Source organism: Pantherophis guttatus, chromosome 10 (genome assembly GCF_059756535.1).
Source record: "Pantherophis guttatus breed Tessera chromosome 10, ASM5975653v1, whole genome shotgun sequence".
NCBI lineage: Eukaryota > Metazoa > Chordata > Lepidosauria > Squamata > Colubridae > Pantherophis > Pantherophis guttatus.
Window position 1 is genome coordinate 20,913,213 of NC_142072.1, and position 16,836 is coordinate 20,930,048.

General features: G+C 46.6%; 1 protein-coding gene across 6 annotated transcripts in view; it reads left to right on the plus strand.

The window, feature by feature from the left end:
• The window catches only part of COL8A2 (collagen type VIII alpha 2 chain), a 243,334-nt gene that overhangs the window by 205,131 nt on the left and 21,367 nt on the right, over positions 1-16,836 (plus strand). For all 6 annotated transcript variants that reach the window (XM_087876089.1, XM_087876091.1, XM_034413407.3 and 3 more), the window contains one exon: positions 13,085-13,265. In XM_087876089.1, coding sequence (XP_087732215.1) covers positions 13,106-13,265 — 160 coding nt within the window. In that variant the 5' untranslated portion in view covers positions 13,085-13,105. The remainder of the gene's footprint in view (positions 1-13,084; positions 13,266-16,836) is intronic.

Sequence of the window (16,836 nt, forward strand, 5' to 3'; positions counted from 1 at the left end):
ACGAATAGGGGAACTGGGAAATATGCAGAGGTGGGATTCAGCAGGTTCTGACCAGTTTTGGAGAACCCATAGCGGAAATTTTGAGTAGTTCAGAGAACCGGTAAATACCACCTCTGACTGGCCCCGTCTCCATTTATTCTCTGCCTCCCGAGTCCCAGCTGATCAGGAGGAAATGGGGATTTTGCAGTAACCTTCCCCTGGAGTGGGGCGGGAATGGAGATTTTACAGTATTCTTCCCCTGGCACGCCCACCAAGCCAAACCAAGCCAAGCCACACCACACCCACCAAACCAAGCCACGTCCACCAAGCCACACCCACAGAACCGGTAGTAAAAAAATGTTGAATCCCACCACTGGAACAATGGTGATGTGAAAATTACCTAAGACATGCAAATACAGAAATTTTACACGTGAATCAAAATTTGGACATGTATGAATGCAACAGCTGTACATTGAGCTGCCCTGGTTAAGCCTGCTGTGGAATACAGCCAATTAGTGTCTTTGTCTTATTTATCCCTTCCATTGGGGTGAGAATTGCTTTGTGTATTTTCTCTGAAGGTCCGATTTGGGGCAGCTTTGAGAGTTTGTAAGAACAAGAGAATCTGCGGTTATAAGGTAGTAAATTGGCTGCAGTCTTTTAGCCTCTTAAATCTTCATTGTTTCAAGGAAAGGTTGCCAAGAGATTTGACCCTTGGTCAAGTTTCTTCACTCTTTAATTTGCCACATCTCCCCTTGTGTCCCAGCTTTGTGTTTCAGCAGAATAGTTTTATTGTTATTGTATGGCTGGGGAGGCCCTGCATTTCTGTATTAAATTTTATTTTATGCTTACTTTTTGAAGGGGAGAGAAGGAGAGCCATGATTTAATTACATTTAATGACTGAAGACAAACCACTTTAGAGCCAGCACAGAGCCAACAGAGTATCCCCCAAGGTCATGTAAATTTCAGTTGCAACTAGTAAAATAGGCTTGTTTGGTGTTTGTCTTGTTATATGAGCCTATGTGGGGTTTGTTTTATCTTGCTCATCTTAAAAAAAGTAAACACAATATTGTTGATTGGAGGATAATAAAGGAATCATAGATAGGTAAAGGTAAAGGTTCCCCTCGTACGTATGTGCTAGTCGTTCCCGACTCTAGGGGGCGGTGCTCATCTCCATTTCAAAGCCGAAGAGCCAGCGCTGTCCGAAGATGTCTCCGTGGTCATATGGCCGGCATGACTCAATGCCAAAGGCGCATGGAATGCTGTTACCTTCCCACCAAAGGTGGTACCTATTTTTCTACTTGCATTTTTTACGTGCTTTCGAACTGCTAGGTTGGCAGAAGCTGGGACAAGTAACGGGAGCTCACCCCGTTACGCGGCACTAGGGATTCGAACTGCTGAACTGCCGACCTTTCGATCGACAAGCTCAGCGTCTTAGCCACTGAGCCACTGCATCCCTCTTTTAGGTATAATGGATTACAATTCCCGTCATTAGCTGTCTTTCACTTTTGCTTCCTTCCCTTTTGTTTCTCTCTTTCATATTTCCTTCCCCCTTTCCTTCCTTCCTTTCCTTCTCTCCCTCCCTCCCTCCTTCCTTTCCTTTCCTTTCCTTTCCTTTCCTTTCCTTTCCTTTCCTTTCCTTTCCTTTCCTTTCCTTTCCTTTCCTTTCCTTTCCTTTCCTTTCCTTTCCTTTCCTTTCCTTTCCTTTCCTTTCCTTTCCTTTCCTTTCCTTCCTTCCTTCCTTCCTTCCTTCCTTCCTTTCCTTTTTAAATTAGCCTTTTATTCTATAAAAATAATTTAAAAAATAATAAAAAATTCCACAGTCTTTGTGTTACATCCCCTTCGGGCACCCCTGTGTTGAAGACTATAGCCTTGGAGCTGATTGAACCAAATCAAAAGAAATGAGGCCGTGGGATCTGGGTCTACCACGATGCTTAATGAAGTCCGAGTTCTTATTCTTTTACCCTTTCTCCTTTATCCTTGGTTATCTATCGCCATGACCAAAATAGAGTTTGTTTTGCTGTTGGCAGCTGCAGTTGCCCTCTTTTGCTTTCCTAAATTGGGGTAGGTTGACACCACACACATGGACGCGTAGAAGAGAGAAAATAGATGGTTTAAAGCCCTTCTTTCTAGTCCAAGCTACTCAGGAAGTTAGCCTATGAAAGTCAAGGCTTATTTATTTGGAGTCGATTGAAGAGGATTTATTGGGATCCGGGATACGTCAGAAGGCTGCCAGGGTTCAAGACGGACCTCGTCTTTCCATCTCATCCTTTTATGAACTTCCACAGAGCTACGGCTTGGCGTCCCAGAGACCGAGTCGGTTGCCAGATTCCCATCTGACTGTTTGCCAGGTTGCCTTGGCGTTGATGTATTTGGCTGGCTCTGAGTCCCCCATTTCCGCAGATGGGAAAGCACTGCTGCTCCCACAGAAGGAAGTAGCCCAGCGGGCAAAGCCCAGAACTGTAGCCCCAGGAAAGAGATCCAGAAAAACCCTGCGGCTGCCATGCCGATTTCCATGATCATTTCAGCATGTTTGGGTTTGGCAGGCAAACTAAACAGCATTCTGGCTGGGGAATTCTGGGAGTTGAAGTTCCATAAATCTTAAAGTTGCCAAGCTTGGAGACCCCCCCTGCCCGATAAAATAACACTTCTGTTGTTATACCCTATGAGAGAACACTGATGTTGTTATATCCTATAAATAAGACTTCTATTATTCTCATCCTGCCCAGAAAGCCAACTGGGTGACTTTGGGCCAGTCATACTTTTTCAGCCCAACCTGCCTCACACAGTTGTGATTGTGGGAAAACTGGATGGATGAAGGTATATTATCCTATTATTTAGTATGGAACAAATGGTACAATTGGTTGGGGAGTAGAAACAGTAAATAAGAACGATTGGGAAAACGTCCTAAAGCGGACAATGTTAGTAAAATAATATATAGTTACAATAATATTATGTGTGAAGGATTGCATATATGAATAAGGAATAAGAGGACCATAAAGACTAATATATGTAAAGAAGAGTTAGCGGAAAATATAAATGATAGAAGAACACCGACTTGAAACTGTTGTAAAAAGGAAATATATTGTTTTTATGTTTGTGTTTTTGTTTTTTAAAAAGAGAAATAACAATAAACAATTATTATTTAAGAAGGTATATTATCCATGTTCACGAGTTGCTTATAAAGTAATAAAGGTGGGGTAAAAATCTAACCAATAAATTATATCCTACAATACAGTGGTGGGTTTCAAAATTTTTTACTACCGGTTCTGTGGGTGTGGCTTGGTGCGCGTGGCATGGCTTGGTGGGCGTCGTTTGGTGGGCATGGCAGGGGAAAGATACTGTAAAATCTCCATTCCCTCCCCACTCCAGGGGAAGAATACTGTAAAATCTCCATTCCCTCCCCAATCCAGAGGAAGGTTACTACAAAATCCCCATTTCCTCCCGATCAGCTGGGACTTGGGAGACAGAGAAGAGATGGGGGTGGGGCCAGTCAGAATTTTTACTACCGGTTCTCCGAACTACTCAGACTTTCTGCTACCGGTTCTCCAGAACTGGTCAGAACCTACTGAAACCCACCTCTGCTACAATAGTAAATAAGCAAGCCTGTAATTCTTGCTGTGCCTTGTTTCCTGATCTGGCCTGTCTCAAAACTCTGCCCCTTCCAAGTGAAAATCCTGCCATAGCAATTCAGGGAATAAAAAAAATTCATCTCTTGGATCGAGCAAAAAAAAAAAAGAAAAAGAAAAAAGAAAAATAGCCCATCTAACCCAGCATCCTGGTTCCATGGTGGCCGATAGTGAGAGTGGTTTCCCAGAATAACAAAATACCAGAGTTGGAAGGAGCTTGGAAGCCTTCCGTTCCAACTCCTTGCTCAAGTAGGAGACCTTACACCATTTCATACAAATGGCCGTCCAATCGCTTCTTAAAAACCTGCAGTGTTGGAGCATTCACAACTTCTGAAGGAAAGCTACTCAACTGATGAATTGCTCTCACTGTTAGGAAATTTCTTAATTCTAGGTTGTGTCTCTCCTTCATTACTTTCCATCCATTATATTTTGCAGGGGTGGGCTTCAAAAATCTTAGCAAGGGGTTCTCTGCCTGGTTGCTGGGTGGGCGTGGCCATGGTGGGGGTGGCCTAATCGGCCTCCTGCACCACAGTGGAGGGGCATTTTTGCCCTCCCCAGGCTCTGGAGGCTTTTCTTGAGCCTCTGGGAGGGAGAAAATGGCCTCCCCAGGCTCCAGAGGCCCTTCCAGCCTTCCCAAACTCCCGGTAGGCCCGTTTTTTGCCCTCCCCAAGCCTCCACGCATCCCCTGCACTAACCTGCATCCAAAACAGGCCGTGTGGGGACTCCCAGGAGGAGTGTGGGTGGGGCTAGCCAGGAGTGAGATTTAGGGGTTCTCCAAATTGTACAGAATATTAGAGGTTCTCCCGAACCCTTGCGAACCCCGAACAGCCCACCCGTTGATTTTTGTTTTGTCTTTTGTCTTATTTCTTCAAAATAAGGTGAAATCCCCCCTCTTCTTTGTGGCAGCCCTTCAGATATTGGAACCCTGCTATCATGTCACCCAGGGGTGGATTCTAATTTTTTTTACTACCGGTTCTGTGGGCGTGGCTTATTTTGTGGGTGTGGCTTGGGGTCATGTGACTAGGGGGCGTGGCTAGCTGGTCAGAGTCATTTCTGGAAGGTCCTCGCACTTACGACCAGTCCTCGCACTTACGACCCGACTCATTTGTTTGCTTTTAACACTGATCAGCTGTAGGGCGGCCCTTTGAAGCCCCCAAGAGTTTAAACAGTTTTTTTCCCTCTAGTCATCAGCTGGGACTCAGGAGGCAGCAATAGATTGGGGGTGGGACCAAATAAAAGGTAAGAATAACGTGGGGGGGGTGGGGGGGGAGGGGGGGAGAACCGGTTCGGTGACGTCATATCGTCACTACCGGCTTGGCCGAACTGGGAGGAACCCACCACTGATGTCACCCCTAGTCCTTCTTTTCGCTATACTAGACAAACCCAATTCAATACAAATCCCAGCAATGGTGCAAAACAAAAGAATATGCAGCTCTTTAAATTCATGCAAACTCTTCTGTGCAAGAAGGAAGAGGAACCGCATCTCTACTGGAATTGGCCAGATTGGAAAGCCAGGCAGGATTGTTTTTGAACAGCTGTCCAGTTCTTGTACAAGCTATATTTCGTGGAGCAGCAAGCCGGATTTAGTGCAATTCCCTCCTCTGGGAGGCCCTGCTCAGTTTGATCTCTATTGGAGTTGGGAAAGGAATTCTTGTTTTTACAAAAGATTGTTTAAATGGGGCCAAGAAGTGGCTATTAAGAGATCTCAGCTGTAGAAATAGACTGTTTTTGCTACATATATATTCAAGAGGTACAGAGGGTGGTCAGATCGATTTTGGGAATAACTGGAATCGGCAGTTTTAATTCCTTTCACCTGGCTTGACCTGAAGAACTCGTGATGGTGGGCTGACAGCTCATTTGATAGGTTGCTCTCTTTCCCATCGCTTGGGAATGGATGGAGGAATAGATCAGGGGTGAAATCCAGCAGGTTCTGACAGGTTCTGGAGAACCGGTAGCGGAAGTTTGAGTAGTTTGGAAAACTGGTAGCGGAAAGTTTGAGTAGTTCGGAGAACCAGCAAATGCCATCTCTGGCTGGCCCCAGAGTGGGGTGGGAATGGAGATTTTGCCGTATCCTTCCCCTGGAGTGAGGTGGGAATGGGGATTTTGCAGTATCCTTCCCCTGGAGTGGGGTGGGAATGGGGATTTTGCCGTATCCTTCCCCTGGAGTGGGGTGGGAATGGGGATTTTGCCGTATCCTTCCCCTGGAGTGGGGTGGGAATGGAGATTTTGCAATATCCTTCCCCCAGGAGTGGGGAGGGAATGGAGATTTTGCAGTATCCTTCCTCTGGAGTGGGGTGGGAATGGGGATTTTGCCGTATCCTTCCCCTGGAGTGGGGTGGGAATGGGGATTTTGCCGTATCCTTCCCCTGGAGTGGGGTGGGAATGGGGATTTTGCAGTATCCTTCCCCTGCCATGCCCAAAAAGCCACACCACGCCCACCAAACCACGCCCACAGAACCAGTAGTAAAAAAATTTGAATTTCACCACTGGAATAGATGGATATTTGCTTTAATACCAATAGCAGAGAAGATATTAGCTCAGGAACGATGGAGTCCTTGGTGCTCTCTGAGTTTGGTTGCTGGCTTGCAGGCATTTCATTACCCACCTAGGTAACTTCATCACAGTGGAGAAATGCAGCCGGTTCTATCTGGCTCAGGCAAACCAGTAGCGCCGGTGGCGGGAGGCTCTGCCCACCCGCCCGGACATCATCATGTCCCGTTTTTGACACTCTGCGCATGTGCAAAAGGTTCTGCGCGTGTGCAGAGATGTTGCACATGCTCCCCTTTGCAAACCAGTAACAAAGGTAAGTGGATTTCACCCCTGCTTCATCAATGCTCAGCATCAGTGCACAGCAGTGATGCTGTTACCTAGCTGGGTAATGAAACATCTGCAAACAACCAAACTCAGAGAGCACCAAGGATTCCACATTTGTTTTGGTGTTGAGAGAAATGCTTTAGTATTGAGAGAAGCAACGTAGAACTTCATCTGATGTTGACCAAGAGGAGAGGTCCTATGGAAGCTTGGGAAATGGATTCTACTACAGGAAGTCTTTGACTTATAACTGCAATTGGGATTGAACTTTCCAACACTAAATGAGACATTTGAATCAAGCCTTGTTTTACAGCCTTTTTGTTGTTGTTGTTGTTATGCTCATTAAGTGAATATTAAAAAAACCTCCCTTTTTATGACCCTGTAATCCCTTAATTTGGGGTAGTATCAGAGCAACTGGATGAAGCTAAGAGTCCCGATCCTTTCTGGATCGGGACTCGTTACGTACGGTCACTCATGCCCTCGTCATTCCCGCCTGGATACTATAATGCTCTCTACGTGGGGCTCCCCTTGAGGAGCACCCGCAGGCTCCAGCTGGTCCAGAATGCGGCCACGCGGGTGGTTACGGGAGCGACGTGGCGCTCCTGTGTGACTCCCCTCCTGCGCGAGCTGCACTGGCTCCCAGTGGTCTTCCGGGTGCGCTTCAAGGTTTTGGTTACCACCTTTAGAGCACTCCATGGCTTAGGACCGAGGTACCTACGAGACCGTCTTCTGCCACCAGTAGCCTCTCATCGACCAGTACGCTCCCATAGAGAGGGTGGCCCCCAGGGGGAAAGCCTTCTCTGTGGGGGCACCTGCCATCTGGAACGAGCTCCCCCCGGAGATATGGAGGATCCCGGATTTGCGCACTTTCCGCCGTGCCCTCAAAACATTCTTATTCCAGCAGGCTGGTCTGGCCTAACCTCCCTTTTAATTGCTTTTAAATTTGTTTTATAAATTGGGGTGTTTTAAATTTGTTTTGGGCCAAAGTATTTAATGTATTTTTAAATGGTTTTTTAATGTTTGTACTATGTGTATTTTATCTTTTGGTTGTTCACCGCGCTGAGTCCTTCGGGAGTAGGGCGGTATATAAACATAATTAATTAATTAATTAATTAATTAATTAATTACTGGCCGGATGCCCTTCCTGACACCACGTGGAGTTCACAGCAGATATTTTTTCTTTGCGCCCTGAGAGAGAAACATCTGCCACTACCTAGGATTGGACACTCAATCTTCTGAATGGGAGGCGAGCATCTTCATCACTAGGCCACCATGCTGCTCAATGGTTGTTAGGTGAATCACTGTGGTTAAATGAATCACATAGTTGTAAAGCAAATCTGGCTTCCCCCATTGACTTTACTTGTTGGAAGCTGACTGGAAAAGTCAAAAATTATGATCACATGACCCCAGGAGCCCGCAACTACCATAAATACATGCCAGCTGCCAAGCGTCCAAATTTTAATCATGTTATCATGGGGGTGTTGCAATGCTCATAAGTATAAGTCACTTTTTTCAGTGCCATTGTAACTTCAAATGATCACTAAAAAATAATCATAAGTCAAACTACCTGTAAGTTTAATGCTGTCCTGGGTGATTTGAGTCATAAGTACTGAAAATCCAGAGAAGGGAAGAAGTCTTGTTCTCAGATTAAACCAGTGGTGAAATCCAATTTATTTTACTACCGGTTCTGTGGGCGTGGCAGGGGGAGGATACTGCAAAATCTCCATTCCCACGAGTGGTGGGTTGCCCCCGGTTTGGACCGGTTCGCAAGAACCGGTAGTAAAACCGGTGGGAGGCTCTGCCCATCGACCCGATGTTATCAAGAAGCTTCTGCACATGCGCAGAAGCGTGCACGCGCGCGTGGTCCTGTTGCAAACCAGTAGTAAAGGTAAGTAGAACCCACCTGATTCCCATCCCATTCCAGGGGAAGGATACTGCAAAATCTCCATTCCTTCCCCACTCCTGGTGGAAAGATATTGCAAAATCCCCATTCCCTCCCCACTTTGGGACCGACCAGAGGTATTTGCCGGTTTTCCGAACTGCTCAAAATTTCCGCTACCGGTTCTCCGGAACCTGACAGAACCTGCTGGATTTCACCCCTGATTTTAGCCTTAGATAAAAGAAATGACACTATTACACCCATTTAAGGACCTGCCAAACCCAGGCAGTGTTCAAATCCCTTTCTTGTAGAGCAGGGGTGTCAAACTAACGTCATCATGGTGTCGCCTTGTGATGTAGCACAACTTTTCCCCCCTTTGCTAAACCGGGCGTGGCCTGCGCGTGACGCATCCGGCCCACGGGCTGCGAGCTTGACACCCCTGTTGTAGAGTATTTGTCCACTGCAGGCCCCCCCTACTCAAATTGGTCTTTCCTTTTGTGGTCTTGAACTTCTCTCCTGCCCCCTTCCTCTCTCTCATAATCTCCCTCCACCTCGCTGCTATTTCAAGGAGAGCAGCTCAGGAAATTCCAACCCAGTTCCTGGAGAACTTGCTCTCCCTTCCCGCCTTCCCTCCCAAAGCAGGAAAGGGCCGAAGTCTTTAATTTTTATTAATGGCGATTGCGGTTCAATTAGTCCACAGCACTTTTTGGTGTTCTGTGTCATTAAACCTGTCAGAAAATCATCTCTCCTTTGCTTCACACAGACCCTTGTTTGAAGCCCTGCGTCGGAAAATGTTGTTTGAGGGGAAACCGGTGTTTCTGAAAAGGCTTTTAATTTTACACAAGTGGGCCCTTTAGCTCGTCTTACGAAGCATCACAAACCATCAAGATTCCTCATAAGCACTTGACCAAACAAACTTCCATTGACATTTCAAGAAGCCCCACATGGAAGAGTTACTGCCTCTGGCCGGACTCCAAGCCAGAGAATCCTGCCTCTGACATCTCCATTTTTTAAAGCCGCCAAACGCAGCGGGGGATTTTCTTCACACCCTTCCTTTGAGCCAAAGGTTTTCAAAGGCAGCAGAGTGAGCTCTGAGTTTTGGAAGGGGAGAAGCTTTCAAGGGCCAGATCTCAAAGAAATCTTCCGAAGCAGAGAAAAACAGGGTCACGGAGACGATGGCATCCTTTGTTTAGCATCTCTTACCTTTCCTTGACTGCTTTCATTCTCCGATCAAGGCGGATGCCTGCATTAAGGATGCGTTTTGGAGACGAGCAATGGTGAAATCCAAATATTTTTACCACCGGTTCTGTGGGCGTGGCTTGGTGGGCGTGGCAGGGGAAGGATCCTGCAAAAGCTCCATTCCCACCCCACTCCAGGGGAAGGATACTGTAAAATCTCCATTCCCACCCCACTCTGAGGCCAGACAGAGGTGGTATTTGCCGGTTCTCCAAACTACTCAAAATTTCCGCTACTGGTTCTCCGAACTGCTCAAAATTTCCGCTACCGGTTCTCCAGAACCTGCTGGATTTCACCCCTGGAGACAAGGCTATCAAGGTATCTGTGCTATTGCCTCATTTAAAACTAATGGCTTGGTTCAAAGTTTCGAATAAAAAAGAATCCCCAGCGAAGGGACCAGTGGTGGGTTGCTCCCGGTTCTGTCCGGTTCTTATGAACTGGTAGTAAAAGCAGTGGGAGGCTCCGCCCAACTGCCCGGATGTCATAATGGATTATCTGCACGCGCTGCCATTGCGAATCGGTAGTAAAGGTAAGTAGAACCCACCCCTGGAAGGGAACGCAGGGCAGAAAACATCCTGCAGCCAAGAAGGCTCCACACCCATTTGCACTACTCAGGTGACCCTGAGGACACAGATAAGCCTCCAAGTGGCCTCAAGGACTCTCGGAAAGAATACAAATGACCCAGCTGTCTGCAAGGAGTATAAGTCCTCCCTTTCCTGACCATCCAGTCAGAGCTGAAGAAGCTTCTTGGGATGAGAAGTGAAACATCTCCAAAGAAAAACAAGAAAGTCCAGTTGCCCCTTGAAAAAAGCACCTTTGGGAGAACCACGACCTGGATGACTGAGAATCTCCATAGATGATAAGGAGAATATTTGTAGCTTGGTATTGAAATGAAGGCTCCTGGATGCTGGATCACTGATGATGTTATTACCTGGTTTGAGTAATAAAAGGTCTGCAAGAAAACAACCCAGCTCAGAGAGCATCGAGGACCCCTTGAATCAAAGTTGCTTTTACAAGCTTCCTTTCTTGCCACATCTTCCAGAGTTTTGCTGTCTTCGCACTCAAGAAGTATCCCAACTGCTCGCGGCTTTGCCCAAACAGGTGCTTCCCAGATGTTCTTGGCTCCCGTTCCTATAATCATCCGACTGGGTGTGCCAGGGATATGTTGATTGAGATATAATGGGAGTTATGGTCCATTGCAACTGGAGGGGAGGGAGGGAGAGAAATGTGCTGAAACGATGAGCTTCTATTCATCCTTTGAGTGCCTTTCTGCAAAGAAAGGCGAGAGATGGGTGGGTCCTTGAATCTTCAGAAGATACATAAAAAGAGAAGTTTGGTGGGCAGGAGAGGGCAGATGCCCCTGTTTTGATTCTACTCCCTTGCTTGCCCTCTTGATGGGAGTGATCTGGCGATTGGTATGAAACAGGGGTGGGTTCTACTTACCTTTACTACAGGTTTGCAACAAGATTGCATGCGCAGATCGCTGATGATGACATCCGTGGTGGTAGGCGGGGCTTCCCTCCGGTTTTACTACCACTTCTTGTGAACTGGTCCGAACCAGGGTCAACCCACCACTGGTATGAAATGAGCAAAGCAACACAGGAGTTCCCAGAACTCTCAGAAGTTCTTCTAAGCCTTATTGATCTTTATTTTTTGCATCAGAGAAGCTCTCTTCCATATTGAAATTTCAAGACGAAAAAGAATCGGGAAGTTGGGTATTTCCATGTGCTTTCAGCATTTCCACAAGTGCTTATGAGTTCCATAAGGGCTCATGGTCACTCACGCCTTAATCACCCCTTGCTTGGACTACTGCAATGGGATTTCCATGGAGCTGCCACTGAAGAGCATCTGGAAGCTGCAGCTGGTTCAAAACACAGCACGATTTTGGTACTGCGTGAGACTTCCCAGTGGTGTTCCAAGTGCAATTGAAAGTGCTGGTTGTGATCTTTAATATGCTGCATGGAATGGAATTGGGTTATTTGTGGGGTTTCCTACTCTCAATGGCTTCTGCCTATCCTACCAGATCTAGCAGAGGAGACATGCTTGGAGGTCTATCTTCTCTGTCATGGTGCTAGCATTATGGAACAGCTTCCCCGGCCCTGATCCTATTGGCCTTCAGGAAAACAGTGAAAATCTGGCTTTTCCCCCCGGGCACTGAGGCCAAGAGGTTGATGGATCTGGCATGGGATAGTTGGTGGATAAGCAGAAGTTTTATAGGGGCCTCAGCCTTGTTTACTGGTTGAAATGGTCTTTTTGCTGTGTGTGTTTTTATTTTGTAGATGAGATGGATGGATGGATCCCATTAAAGTTTTCAGAAAATCATAACATCATAGGGGTAGAAGCAGGGGTGAAATCCAGCAGGTTCTGGAAAACCGGTAGCGGAAATTTTGAGCAGTTCGGAGAACTGGCAAATGCCACCCCTGGCTGGGCCCCAGAGTGGGGTGGGAATGGGGATTTTCACCAGTATCCTTCCCCCAGGAGTGGGGAGGGAATGGGGATTTTGCAGTATCTTTCTCCTGGAGTGGGGTGGGAATGGGGATTTTGCAGTATACTTCCCCTGGAGTGGGGTGGGAATGGAGATTTTGCAGTATCCTTCCCCTGCCATGCCCACCAAGCCACGCCCACAGAACCGGTAGTAAAAAAATTTGGATTTTACCACTGGGTAGAAGAGACCTTTGTGGTTCTCATCCAAACCCCTGCTTAGGCTCTTCCACTAGTTCTTCTACTGTTTAATAGCTCATGTAATCAAGAAATGTCTTCTTATAAATTTGGATCTCCTTCTGTAAAGCTTCCGCTCATTGATAGCAAGATAATTTACTGTAGCCCAGCCCTGATTTTGAAAGTGTGTCCAGAAAGCAAGAAGAAAGTTGAGATAGTAGAAGATCGTTCATGTTGTTGGAGATTGGGTGTTCATCGCATTCGTGGCATGCTCTCAAAAAACCCCCAAATTCTTGTGACACCACAAACAATTACCTGCCTGGAGGATTAATCTGGTAAATTGAAAGTTGTGACCTCTGATTGGACAGGAAAAGAACTAGGTTCACAATGCTTAAACAGCTGAGGAGAGACCAAGATGGGCTACCAAAGCCAAGCTTTGCTCTCGAAAGAGCTGCCCTCTCCCCACTTTTATTCTGGCTCATCTGCCTTCAAGAATAGCTTGGAGGTTCCCTCAGGCTAAGACGCTGAGCTTGTCGATCGAAAGGTCGGCAGTTCAGCGGTTCGAGTCCCTAGTGCCGCGTAACGGGGTGAGCTCCCGTTACTTTGTCCCAGCTTCTGCCAACCTAGCAGTTCGAAAGCACGTAAAAAAAATGCAAGTAGAAAAATAGGCACCACCTTTGATGGGAAGGTAACAGCATTCCATGCTCCTTTGGTGTTTAGTCATGGCGGCCACATGACCACGGAGACGTCTTCGGACAGCGCTGGCTTTTCAGCTTAGAAACGGAGATGAGCACTGCCTCCTAGAGTTGGGAACGACTAGCACATATATGCGAGGGGAACCTTTACCTTTACCTCCCTCAAATAACATTGCTCCCCCCCTTTTTTTTTGTTACAGGGAAACTCTCAGCAAGGCACCATGTTCCATGAGGTGACTCTGTGGTTGCTGGTGGGCATCCGAATCTCTGCAATAGCCGGAGGGGGCCCCGGAGGAGGTTATGGGCAGATGAAATACATGCAACCGGTGGTGAAAGGGCCCCTCGGCCCTCCGTTCCGAGAAGGTAAAGGCCAGTACGTAGGTAAGTGGCACCCAGCGGTGTGTAGGTAGGCCAAATTTGAGAGAGGACAAAAAAAGTTTGCTTTGGAAAGAAATTCAGCCTATCATCTTAACCTTGTTTAGATTGGCTTTGTGGTTTGAGATATCTTTTATGGCTTTTGCGTTTCTCGTTTGAGTGTGTCTTACAGTAAACGGCTCTGAAAAGCTTGCCAGATGCTGATGAAATGCCTTAGATATATTAATTACCTTTAAAGATGTCGGTCTGGTTTTCCCCAGCAAGATAAAGGGGAGATAAAATGATATCTTTATCTGGCCTCTGCTGTCTGATTCCCACAATCCCTTCCCTTTTACAATGGGAACCAAAGTTAACCAAGAGACAGTTTGGGGCCCAACTGTGAATTACCAAAGGACAGGAGGAAATTAGACCGGTCAGATTCATGCAGCACATTTACTGGATGAACTCTTTTCTTGGATTGCTCACTTAACAGAGTAACAGGGTTGGAAGGGATCTTGGAGGCCTTCTAGTCCAACCCCCTGCTCAAACCGGAGACCCTATGCCCGTGATGGCGAACCTATGGCATGCGTGCAACAGGTGGCATATCTGTGGGCACGTGAGCGTTGCCCTAGCTCAGCTCCAGCGCCCCCGCCAGCTGATTTTCGGATCTTCCGGAAGTCGGGAAACAGGCTGTTTCCGGCCTCCGGAGGACCTCCGGGGGGTGAGGAAGGCTGTTTTCGCCCTCCCAGGCTCCTAGAAAGGCTCTGGAGCCTGGGGAGAGTGAAAAATGGGCCTTCCGGTCCCATCGGAAGTCAGGAAATGGGACATTTCCGGCCTCCGGAGGGCCTCGGGGGGCGGGTGAAGGCTGTTCTAGCCTTCCCCTAGAAAGGCTCTGGAGCCTGGGGAGGGCGAAAAATGGGCCTACTGGGCCCACTGTGCCATCGCGTGCCAAAAGCAGGGAGAGCACAGGGGGGGTCGTGCGTGCATGCGCGGTGGTGCAGGGCACATTGAATTATGCGTGATCCCCCCCCCCGTGCTCTCCCTGCTTTTGGCACGCGACGGCAAAAAGGTTCGCCATCACTGCCCTATGCCATTTCAGACTTTCACCAAACGAGAATTGAAAAACGTGCCTAATTGTTGCATAAGATACTGTGCCACGAAAAAGATAGCCAAGTTTCTGCCTAACTAAGCTTTGCAAATTGCATAAACGCAGGTGCTAGGTTTTAAGTGACCTGGTTAAGGATCTCTCCCTGTGCGGGTGGTTATATCCACATACCAGGGGTGAAATGTTACAGGTTCGGGCCGGTTCAGCTGAACCGGTAGTAAAAAATGCTACTGGTTCGCTGAACCGGTAGTAAATTAAAAAAAAAAAAAAGTTCTGAAGATCAGCTGAGCGGCACGCGATCGTCGGAAGTTTTTTTAAAAAAACTTTTTATTACTTTTTACTACCGGTTCCAGAGAACCAGTAGTAAAAAATGCTTTAAAAGGTTAAAAAAAAAAAAAAAGTTTCCGACGATCACAGCGGTGGTGCACAAGCTTGGGAACCTTTTAAAAACTTTTTAAAAGCATTTTTTACTACCGGTTCCAGAGACCGGTAGTAAAAAATGCTTTTAAAAAGTTTTTAAAAAGGTTCCCAAGCTCACGTGCCACAGCTGATTCCTCCCTCCCCTGCTGTTCTACTTACCTTTCCAAGCCTCCTTTTGGTGTGTATTGCGCATGCGCGCATGCAGTGCGCAATTGGCACGTAGCGCACATGCGCAGCCATCAAACCAGTGGCAAACCGGTTCCACTGCCACATTTCACCACTGCCACATACTCTATTTATCCAGGTCAGGTAAAGATCTAAACATCCACAGAATAAGCTAAACATGGTTTAAGGTGTTGGTTCTCATCTTTAAAGCGCTCCATGGCTTAGGGCCAGGATATTTGCGAGACCGCCTGCTGCTATCAATAACCTCCCACCGGCCAATACGCTCTCACAGAGAGGGTCTCCTCAGGGTGCCGTCGGTCAGGCAATGTTGGCTGGCGGCCCCCAGGGGGAGAGCCTTCTCTGTGGGGGCACCCGCCCTGTGGAATGAGCTGCCTCCTGGAATACGACTGATCCCGGACCTCCGGACCTTCCGTAAGGCCCTGAAGACTTATTTATTTCACCAAGTCGGCCTAGCCTAAATGGTTTTGAATTGGGATTTTAAATTTTATAGACTTGGGGGTTTTAAATTGGGAAGCCAATGATTTAATTCTTTTTAATTATCTTAACTTTTGTACTGTATGTATTTTTAATTTTGGCTGTTCACCGCCTTGAGTCCCTTCTGGGAGAAGGGCGGTATACAAAATAAATAAATAAATAAGTAAGTAAGTAAGTAAGTAAGTAAGTAAGTAAGTAAGTAAGTAAGTAAGTAAATAAATAAATGGTTAGTGTTAGCCCACATTTGGCCTTTGGTTAGGTGTGGTGCAAATCCAGGAAATGGGCCACTTGCAGTAATTGGTTAAAATCTGTCTTGTGAATATAGAGATCACAAGTGTGTGTCTCTCGCTAGCAGGAATGACAAGTGTCTGGTGTGAAGTTTCCAAGAGTGATTACGTTGTTCTCCCTTGACAGTTGCCAGGCGGGGAAAAAAGTCTGGGGCATAAATGGAAATTAGAGAGATGAAGGCCTTTTTCGTGGGTATAATAAGCCAGAGGGGGGGAAAAAAACCCTCTAAACAAGTAGCGTGCAATGAGAGAACATTGTTAATTGTGTAGAATGTGGCTGCATGTTTTAAAAAAACAGGGAAAGTTTAGAAGGCATTGTGATGCTCTGAAGGATCCCCCACCCAGTTTGGATAATTCCCAGACTTTAGTCACTTTTAAATCAGAAGAAAATAAGTCAAATTGAAAATATAGCTTACCCTCTAATCTGCAAGTGGAGAATTGGTTGGCTCACAAAGGAGCTGCATTTGAGTATTAAAATACTCAGCTCTGGAGCCCAGGGACAAGTCTCAACAGTTCTGCATTTGAATAGGATTTTACAGGTTAAACATAATAGGACTGTACCAGCCAAAGACTATGCTTTTTCTCATGCAATCACGGCCTACAGACACGATTAGCTGCCTTAGACAGTAAACTCTATGGTGGCTATTCACTGCTTGCACAGGAAAATTTTGACTAGCCCAACTACCATGTTTTCTGGAATTTAGCCACTTCCCCCCTCCCCTCCCTCTTGACAATGAACTTTAGAACTTTTCATCTAAAACAATACGGTCAAGGTTGGCCATCGGATCTAACATCTGGTGGCCTTTCAAGATGGAAGGACCAAAGTTTGCCTTCACCTGTGCTGGTCTTTTTCACTCTTTCTGCTACTTCAAAGATCTTGCAGAAAGGCACTTGGTTAATTTATTGAGGAAGGAGGCATAGAGGAAAAGAACAGTTTCGTGCAAAGATGGTGATTTAAGAAGACACTTGAAAAGGTTATTGAATGCAAGCAGAGCTGATGAGGAGAGATACCTGGTTAGCAAGGTAAATCACTAGGTAAAGGTTTCCCTGTCCAGTTGTGTCCAACTCTAGGTCATGGTGCTTGTCTCTGTTTCTTGGCCAAGGGAGCTAGTGTTGTTCAAAGACA